General features: G+C 33.7%; 1 protein-coding gene across 19 annotated transcripts in view; it reads left to right on the plus strand.

Annotated features, from left to right (window-relative positions):
- BAZ2B (bromodomain adjacent to zinc finger domain 2B) overlaps window positions 1–10,967 on the plus strand; it is a 434,688-nt gene that overhangs the window by 353,229 nt on the left and 70,492 nt on the right. For all 19 annotated transcript variants that reach the window (XM_049616088.1, XM_049616087.1, XM_049616095.1 and 16 more), the window contains 3 exons: window positions 918–1,128; window positions 6,330–6,422; window positions 6,537–6,598. In XM_049616088.1, coding sequence (XP_049472045.1) covers window positions 918–1,128; window positions 6,330–6,422; window positions 6,537–6,598 — 366 coding nt within the window. The remainder of the gene's footprint in view (window positions 1–917; window positions 1,129–6,329; window positions 6,423–6,536; window positions 6,599–10,967) is intronic.

Raw genomic sequence — 10,967 nt, forward strand, 5'->3', positions numbered from 1 at the left:
AAAGTTATAGTAATTAGGTCCAGAAACCTCATCACATTTAGGTTTGATTCATTTGGTAGAGGGCAAGATGAATTTATAGATGATGGAGTGAACCCCCATTAGAGGGCTGATGTTTACCTAGTGGTCTCTCTTTCTGGTGATTGACAACCATTTAGGTTCAATGCTTAGATCCCTGAATTCATCAGGTATTACACAATGCTGGTATTCTAACTCTTACATTCCTTCTTGATTTATTATCTGTAATATTTCTTTTTTTTGTTTAATGTTTATTCATTTTTGAGAGACAGAGCATGATGGAGTTGGGGGGGGGGGCAGAAAGAGAGGGAGACACAGAATCTGAAGCAGGCTCCAGGCTCCTAACTGTCGCACAGAGCCCAACTAGGGCTCGAGCCCATGGACCATGAGATCATGACCTGAGCTGAAGTCAGACACTTAAGGACACTTAATCAACTGAGCCACCCAGGCATCCCTGTAATATATCTATAAAGAGAAACTTCCTTCAGTTATTTGGATAGCTTCATGCTTGGTTGAACTGATAATACATGAAAACAATCCATAGGGGTGTCATCACACAACTAATATTTTCAAATATCTGCCAACTTTATGGTCATTATAGTTTGGAAATGTGATTGGTATATCTCTATTTATGGGTTTATGGATACATGTGTTTATAAATATATTTTTATAGATCTAGATCTCTATTTAAAGTTGAACTCATTAAAGTAAGAAAACCAAAGATATGCCAAAGGCCATGAACAATTATAGATATAAATTTAATTAAAAATTAAAATTTCTAAGCTTTATACTAGCTTTATAAATTTCAGAATATCTGAATTTACATAGAATTTTCTGACATGTTGATCACTTGTGTTTATTTTTCTTTTAATATATTATTTCTGTAAAATGTTAATTAAAAGGGAATGCAGTGGTGTCTTTTGAAAGAAGAGGATGTCATTCCCCGTATCAGGGCAATGGAAGGCCGTAGAGGAAGACCACCAAATCCAGATAGACAGCGAGCAAGAGAGGAATCCAGGATGAGACGTCGGAAGGGTCGGCCTCCAAACGTGGGAAGTGCTGAGTTTCTAGACAACACAGATGCCAAATTGCTAAGAAAACTGCAAGCTCAAGGTAAGAGATAGAATGACACTGTAATGATCATACTAATATGTCTCCGCATTTCTTATGTTTTTGAATATGAATGATACTGCTCTCACTTTCTGAAAAGTAGATATTTGTGTTAGAATAAAAATGAGAAAATAAGGAATCTCACTGGTAACTGGAGTTCTTTGATTAGGTAAGCTCCTTTCAAGAGCCATACTCATAAACACATCAGATCTTGTGTGTTTAGAATTACAAAGGTGGGGGATAAGCTTTCAAGGCTTGCACAGAAAGGGAATCACCCAGCACTTGGCACACGCCTTAAGGTGGTGCCAACCTTCTGGAAATTCTCATTTTAACAGCTCCCGATTCCTTGAGGTGGTACAAGGGAATAACTCCAAAGTATGTGGATCTGTGGAGTAAATTTTCAGTCAGAGAACTCCAATTACTGGTAAGTAACCCCAGTCTTTTTAGTTTGGGTTCTTTGTAGTCTGGATATATCACATATATTTTCAAAATGGCCAACTGATAGATTTAAATCATAATTTATTTTAAGATCACCAGAAAGTGTTACTTTTCAAGCACAAAGTGCTCATAATAACCTCAAATGTATTGTAACTGAAAGGTACACATAAATTATCAACATGAAGTTACCATGCTATGTCTGACACAGAAAGCTGACTAAAATAAAAGAGTTCTATATGAGTTTGAGTAACTAGGTACAAATGTGAAGCCTCTTAAGGCTATCTGAATATACATCAAAAGAGATGTATTGGTGTCTTATATTCACAAGCATATATAAAAACATATAAATCAATATAAAATAAATGCTTAATAATAAAAATTGACTTGAAAGACTAACAGGATTTTACTTCTTTGCATGGTTTTTTTTTTTCCGGAAGAAAAGCTTGACTTATTTCTCTTTATTGTAAACACTATCATAATATTGACTTCTTTGGAGCTGTTTTGTTTTTATTATAAAATAAACACCCACAACAAAACTCAAAGAATAGAATGCTTTACAAATAAGACACTCGTTCTCACTCACTTTAAAATAAAAGACACTCATGAGCGGCATCATTATTAACAGTGTTTTATAAATCCATCCAGAAATGTGTATTCACACTCCTACATACACACAGTCATGTGACACAATATATGTGTACATATACATATGTAATATATTGTATCATATATATCTTTTCATTTGTAAAATATATGGGCTTATGTACATCCTATTCAACTTGCTTAATTTATCCACTTAATTTATTCCACCTAATTTATCTCGAACATATTTCTATATCTGCACTTAAAAATCAACCTTAGGCTTTTACTAGCTGAATAGTAAAGTGATGCCACATATGGCTCTACCATTACTTCAGTTAATCAGTCTCTTTTGATGACTATTTGAGCTGCTTCCCAATCATTGCTACCAGAAATGGTCCTGCAATAAACACATATTACACATTTATTCATATCCTTCTATAGGTATGGCTATTTCATAGTATAAAATTGTAGAGATAGAATCTTTGAATCAAAGGGTATGTGCATTTTCAGTTTTGGAAGCTAGCAGGCAAATATTGTCTCCAAAAAGGTTGCGCTGATTCATAGTTCCACTGATGCATGTAAATTAACTATCTGGCATGTAACTTAATGTCATATAAGTTTTTCTCTCTTGTATGTTAATGAATTTTTTTGGTTTGCTTGTTTATGTATATATGTATGTATGTATGTATGTATGTAATCTCTATACCCAATGTTGGCCTCAAACTCATGCCCCAAGGTCAGGAGTCACATGCTATTCTGACTGAGCCAGTCAGGAGCCCCAAGAGTGAAAATTTTTTATGTTGTTTTATTTGGTTTCTGTTATGATTTTTATCTCCCCTAAATAGTTATTAGTGAAGGTTGATAAAAAGTTAATATATTAAGAGATACAGCTATAAATGATGGGTTTTTAAAATTAACATTGTCAATAAACCACTGACTCTTCTGATGAATGTATAAGTGATGAGTGTGCATTATTTGCATAAAATAAGAAAGCTTGAAATTAACGGATACCCAAAGCATGGGCTCTTCATGCATGTCTTGAATATCTACTGCAAATACTATTAATACTTAGTATCTAAAATGGCAGCTTTATATATGGAAAATTAACTAAATTTTATTTTAAGAAAATAAAAGGCAATTATTTAACTTTTACCCAAATTTTTTTTTCTCCCTTGAGATTTCAAATTGGTTTGTATTCTGTTACATAAGTCTCCCTTGTTGTATTATGTTGCATTTTGCAAATTCTGTTACCTTTCACAAGATGATGTATATGTTTTTTCCTCAACATGTATATAAATGTTAAATATTTAAAAGTAAATTATTAATATTTACCAGCATATATGGTAAAATATGCATATTTTTTTCTTGGGAAGAAAGGAATGAATCACTTTATCACTCCTTTTATTTCTGAAAGGCTTCTACATTAACAGGTTGAGGGGGTTATTTGAAGGTATTCTAGAAGTTTCTGTCATATTATCCTACTAGGCCTCACCTAAACTGAAATACTGGACTTAATTTGAAGTAAAGTTCAGAACAGCAAAGTAAATGCAAATTTTGAATGTACACCCAAGCATTATGACATGAGAGTTCTCTAATTTCTCTAGAAAATAAAGATAAGAATCTGGCAGTTTTGATATGAAAAGGACTATTGACCTAATAAATAAACCTGCCAAAACTATTAATACTTTAAATTTTCTAAGATATGAAATAGTACCTCTCCCTTTCATATGTCGTAGAATCTGAGATGCCATAGTCATTGCAATGTACCATTATTTCAAGATGTACCACTACAAAAGCAAAGTACTGCCAATTGTCACACATATTCTGATTTTAGAGTGTGTTTAAAAATTGCATCTTAGAACCAAAGAAATGTGGTGTATCTAAAATATTCCTAATTCTGTGTGAAAATAAACTATTTCAAAAGTAAACTTTTATCTTTAAATGGATAGGTAATTTCTTAATCCATAAAAGATCTTTTTCAAATTAATATTTCAAAAGTTATTTATGAGTTATTGGAGGATTGGAGATATATTTTAGCATCATCTTCCATTAACCCTTCCAGTTTACTAGATAAAGTTAGACCCTTTACATCCCCTCCCCTGTGTTAAAGTCTTATTAATAGAAAATCAACCATAGTAACCAATGTCACTTCTGCTGTTACAGGACAGAGGGTTAAGTTCTTACCTAAAATCTCAAGGCACTCAACTTTTCTTAAAGGTTTTTAGAACTAGGATCATATAGACTGTGAAGTCAGAAAGACTTGGGTTTGTATCTTGGCTTTGTTATTTAACCTTTGTGAGCCTTAGTTATTTCTTTTGTAAACTGGGCATAATGTTGCCTATCTCGTAATATTGTTATGAAGATTAAATAAGTTTATGTAAATTTAATACAGCAGTTCAATAAATGGTGGAAAAAATTAGTAGAACTCAAGTAATTAATATTCATTATTCAATATAATATATAGATTTCTTAAAACTTATCTGCTACAAAGTTTAAAATAATGTCTAATGTAAGGTGGTATTTTATGAGTGATACTATGATACAGCACTTTATTTATTATTTATTTATTTATTTATTTTTAATGTTTATTTATTTTTGAGACAGAGAGAGACAGAGCATGAACGGGGAAGGGTCAGAGAGAGAGAGGGAGACACAAAATCTGAAACAGGCTCCAGGCTCTGAGCTGTCAGCACAGAGCCCGACGCGGGGCCCGAACTCACGAACTGCGAGATCATGACCTGAGCCCAAGTTGGACGCTCAACCGACTGAGCCACCCAGGTGCCCCATACAGCACTTTTATAGTTAAAAATATGCTGACCAGGTTTGCCAGCAGAAGAAAGCATGACATGCTTTCCATGTCAGTTACCTGTTGCCATAGTAATGTTGGAAAACAACCAACCACACAATTTCAGTGATTTATAACACTAAGCATTAATTGTTGCGCAGATCAAAGCAGCTGGAGGTAAGTTAGGCAGCTCTGCTGATCTTGGCTGGGTGTTTTCACACACATGAAGTCCTCTGACTCCATGTGTCCCAACCTTCAGCAGCCTCGCCCAATCATGTCTTTATAGTAAAGGGCAAGCAAGGCACAAGCGAAGAAATAGAAATAGTACAAGTATATTTTCAACCTTCTTTGTGTATCACAACTGCTAACATCCTATTAGCTAGTGAAGATCACATGTCTGAACTCAGAATCAAGGGACAAGAAGATAAATATATGTCACCTCTTGATGAGAGGAACTGCAAAGTCACATTGCAGATGACTTGGAAGAAAGAAGAATGAATAGTTGGGGCCACTCCACTATATAGACTGACTATAGATGTCAGTCTATCCCAGTTTCATGCATTTGTCCTTAAAAATTATGAGAACTAAGTTGTCTTTAAAACTCCTTGACAGGGGCCCCTGGGTGGCTCAGTCGGTTGAGCGGCCAACTTAGGCTCAGGTCATGATCTCGCGGTCCGTGAGTTCGAGCCCCGCGTCGGGCTCTGTGCTGACAGCTCAGAGCCTGGAGCCTGTTTCAGATTCTGTGTCTCCCTCTCTCTGACCCTCCCCCGTTCATGCTCTGTCTCTCTCTGTCTCAAAAATAAATAAACATTAAAAAAAAATTTAAAAATAAAAAAATAAATAAAACTCCTTGACATTCTGTACTCTTTATTTAGGAGATTTAGACCCTCTTCTTCATAAATGAAAATGTCACTGGATTCAGAAACTACCATTTATATAGCTGATTGTGATACTGAGTTTTGGAGGCTTTGCATTTGTTCTATTTTGAGTCCTTTTTCCTTTTCATGTATTTTGTTATTTTTAAGACCAAAGCTAAAGCACTATTTTTGCATACTAGCTACTACTTTCCTACAAAGTGGGGATTACACAAAATGTGAAAAAAAAAAAAACCCAAAAACCGATGTGCTCAGATTACCCTTTGTGAAGAGAATTAAAAGAAGTATCATTTTTGTGTAGTTCTGTGTGTGGGATCTTCTTTGGTGAAATAATTTAGCAGTTTCTAGGGGAAATAAACATGAAATTTGCTGCCACACCATTCTCTCAGTTGGTATCTAACCTTAGGCGATTTTCTTAAAAATTATGTCCTTCATGACGATACCAGTTTCACACAGTCATTGTTTCTAGGTTAACAGTTATGTCAAGTTGTTAATAATATTTTTTGAAATGTTGTGTTTTTCAGAAATAGCCAGACAAGCAGCGCAAATAAAGCTTTTGAGAAAACTTCAAAAGCAGGAACAGGCTCGGGTTGCCAAAGAAGCTAAAAAACAACAAGGTAGGTGATTTAAATGAAAACATAAACATCAAGAGTGAGTGTTGGGGAATTCATAAGAAGTTTCTCCTCTTTGTTTCCTTGCTGATGATATCTGTGCTTCGGTTTTTACCACAGCAATAATGGCTGCTGAGGAGAAGAGAAAGCAAAAAGAACAAATAAAGATTATGAAACAACAGGTACGTTTATGCATTAGAACTGATTTTTAAAGCACAAGTGTTATATTGAGGCTTTATTGGCATATGTAGATATGTACATTATTTTCATCTTGATTTCTGAAATAAGCACATTTCACATTAATATTATGGATCTTACTTAGAAAGTTGTCATCTTGCATTAATTAAAATTCACCTCATTTTTGAACCAAGTCTCATACTTCCAAGTTTTTAAAGCTTACCAAATAGTAGATTTGTATAAGTATTTTTAATATCCTGATAGACTTTGAATATAGGTTGACATCTGAACAGCTTTCAAACTTTTAAAATTAATTATCAATAAATGAAGGCTATTGCTTAAATGTTTAGATTTCAGTAAGAGAAGCTTCTTCTTCTGAAATACATAAAATATACATAGAAAGTTAAATTCAAGTTTATAGAATAAGGTTTGTGTCCACTGCTTCTGAATGCTTAAATATTCTTAGTGCAAAAAAAAAAAAAAAACACAAAAAAAATAAAACCAAGAATGCACTATTTCAACATATCCAACATTCTATCTTCTATCTATAATCTCTCTCCCCTATGTAGTTTTCAAAATTAAGTACAGGTAGGTGAAATGATTTTTAAATTTTTATAAGTGAATTAAGAATTCATGCAATGGCATGACAAGATATTGAGCATTTAAGATGTGAGGGTGTGAGCTACTCTCCCATCTCCATGTATTCGTATAATCATTAAAGCAGAAAGGAAATGAGGGAACTACTATTCATTTAATATTTTGAACAGCAAGTAGTTTTTTCTGAGTATGAAACGAAGTAAATTGTGTTATTATATAAATAGCTGCTAAATAAATGGCTTGGGTTGGATGTGATGTGGGATTAGAGAGAGTTGATGTGGAATGGGGAGTCAGAACTTAGTCTGTAGTCAGGCAGCCAAGAGTTGAATATGGGCTCTACTGCTTAATATTTTTGTCATCTTAGATGAATTATCCTCTTTGTCTCTATTTCCTCCATGGTAAAAGGAAATAACCTCATTATCTAATGATTAAATGAGATCTTGGAATGTAGCGTATATACCACAATGCCTGGCACAAACAGATGTTCACTTTTTAAGAGACAGATATCAAACACCAGACTATATGGTATACTCCTCACTGTAATTTAATGTGGTCAATTGTAAACTCAGATTCATTCCTTAGTTTGTTGATTGTGACTGCTAAAGGCACTGTATATATATATATATATATATATATATATATATATATATATATATATATTTATCAAAATAACATAAATATTTATTGTATATTCCATGTATATGTAAAAATAGTCTATATTTTATTTTAAGTGAAATACTAATTTTTTACAGCTTATCCTATTTCCTAATGCCTAGAGACGCACCAGATTTCATCAGCCTCTGAAGTTCAGTTTTGTGTTCCTAAGCTCTTAAAGTGGCTACACCTTAAGCCTACATAGTTTTTGCTGCTCATCAAAAAAGCATTGGGGTCCCAAGGTTCCAGCAACATGAATACAAATGAACTAATCTTAGATATTCATCAAGATATTTGTCTGAGGCTAGTCTTTTAATACCACTTGACTTATTCGTTGTTGCCAATAGGGTGAATCAAAGTCTAGCATGGGTTTACTCACATAGTCACAATGCCTATTTTAAAGTCAGCATTAGATCTAGGATTAAATGGTATCACATGCTTCTTATCGTCTGGATTCTTTATTCCACCTAGTAGGCCCCTATATATCAGCATATAGTCCTCAAAGCAATTTTCAAGAGACTTGCAGAAGCATTATTATGAAGCAGAAGGAGCAAAAGCATTGGAATCTAACCAGGTCTCTATATTTAGTATTTGATGTTAGGCAAAATATTTACCCTCCAGCAATTTCAATTTTCTCTTAGGTTAAAAAAAAAAAAAAAAGATAACCTCAACTCCTGTGTTTCTGTTTTTGTTTTTTTTTAATATTTTTACATTTATTTATTTTTGAAAGACAGAGAGAGAGAGAGTGAGCAGGGGAGAGGGAGAGAGAGGGTGACAAAGAATTTGAATCAGGATCCAGACTCTGAGTTGTCAGCCCAAAGCCCAATGTGGGGCTCGAACCCATGAACCGTGAGATCATGACCTGAGCAGAAGTCAGATGCTTAACTGACCAAGTCACCCAGGCGCCCCGTTGTTTTTTGTTTGTTTGTTTTTGTGGGTTTTTTAAATTTTTTTTTAACGTTTATTCATTTTTGAGACAGAGAGACAGAGCATGAATGGGGGAGGGTCAGAGAGAGGGAGACACAGAATCCAAAACAGGCTCCAGGCTCTGAGCTGTCAGCACAGAGCCTGACGCGGGGCTCAAACTCACGGACCACAAGATCATGACCTGAGCCAAAGTCGGACGCTCAACCAACTGAGCCACCCAGGCTCCCCATGTGTTTTTTTTTTTCAATGATCATTAAGATATTTTAAGTAAAGTGCCCAGTTCAGTGATTGGGTACTCAATATTATAAGGTGAACTTATAATAATTTATAAACAAGGTTTATCTCTGCTAATGCTAATGACAGCACTACCAAATATATGTACATATATATGAATCACTTGGACAGCTAAGATAAAGCTCTGAGTTGAACTTAAGCCCAAGATTCCATACCTATCTCTGTGCCTAAGAAAATAATAAATCACTTTTGCTGACTTGAGAATATACCATTTTATAACCTTATGATTAACAAGAGCACGAAAATTAAATCACAAGTGTGCTTTACTTGGGTCTCAAGTTCTAAACTAAATAAATATATCAAGTGTGGATCAAGTACAGCCTTCGCTAAGACTGGAATGAAATAAAAGATACTCTTGGGTTTTTATGTTTGGCAAGCTATAATTAATATTCAATACCAAGCAGGATCACCAAAAACAAAATTATGGAATGTGATCAGTCTTCTAAAATCAGAACAGTAATTTCAGAAATCTCCTTTTCCTGCAGTAGAGAGCCCTGCAGGGAATCAATAACATTAGCATGAGGAAAAATAGCAGTAAGTTTAAAAACATGTTAAAGCAGCCATTCACAACTATGTGGATGGAACTAGAGGGTATTATGCTAAGCGAAATTAGAGAAAGACAAAAATCACATGACTTCACTCATATGAAGGGTTTAAGAGACAAAACAGGTGAACATAAGGGAAGGGTAACAAAAATAATATAAAAACAGGGAAGGGGACAAAACAGAAGAGACTCATAAATATGGAGAACAAACTGAGGGTTACTGGAGGGGTTGTGGGAGGGGGGATGGGCTAAATGGGTAAGGTGCATTAAGGAATCTACTCCTGAAATCATTGTTGCACTATGCTAACTTGGACATAAGTTAAAAAAATAAATTAAATAAAATTTTTTAAAAAAGAAAAGAAATTTAATAAAAAACAACATGTTAAAGCATAGCTTCAAAAGATACACTAGCATCCGGAGATAGGAGTAGGTATTGTAATAGAAGGCAGTGTAAAATGGGTTGGTTCTAGAAATCCTAGGAACAGTGCAATTTGCAAGCAGGACAGTTGGGGTTGGTGGGGTTTTTTTTTTTGGGTTTTTTTTGGGTTTTTTAAAACTACGTATTCTTATCAGTGCCAATTTGGGAATTTCAAAGGGATTTATGAACATGAAATTGTTAACAATGTGCTTATAGCATATGGCATCATTTTTAAATCAGCTATAAAATTCTTATCAAAATTTACATGATCACTGAATTCTAAAACAATAACTAGAACATTAAATTTAGACAATGTGAATACCTAGTATGTTGTGTGAATTATTCCTTACAATGTTAAATTGTAGTTGACCCATTTTAAAATAATGTTAGATTACTGCTGAATTTAGCTTATTGTAATGTGATGTTATGTTATTCACTATGTGAAATAAGAAATTATGGTATGGAAAAAATTGTTAATCTATTACAATTGTATAGCACTATACACTTTTTTAAGAATCGTAATTTTGTCATGACATAGTGAGTAAAGGGTAAGCACTTCTCCCTGTTTTATACAAGAGTAGTTATATGTTCAAGATCATGTAATGAATGACAGTAACTCAGAACTAGCTTTAAGTTTTCTGATTCCTGATGTATTATTTTTTCTGATCATTCTGACCTATATTTATTTCAAAGTAGGTATTACTTATGCTTGCAAACAGGCTAAATGAGTTTAATTACCTTGGTTTACCTGGCTTCTATATACTTAGTTAGAATTTGTATTTTATAAATTGTTTTGAAAAATTTTGTAAAATCCTATTAAGACATGAATATATATATATATATATATATATATATATATATATATATATATACATACATATATGATGCTAAGCTAAATCATTAAGTTTTAGATCCAGCATGGGCAACCTTTGGTAAATGT

This window comes from Panthera uncia (assembly GCF_023721935.1).
Source record: "Panthera uncia isolate 11264 chromosome C1 unlocalized genomic scaffold, Puncia_PCG_1.0 HiC_scaffold_3, whole genome shotgun sequence".
In the NCBI taxonomy this organism is placed as follows: Eukaryota; Metazoa; Chordata; class Mammalia; order Carnivora; family Felidae; genus Panthera; species Panthera uncia.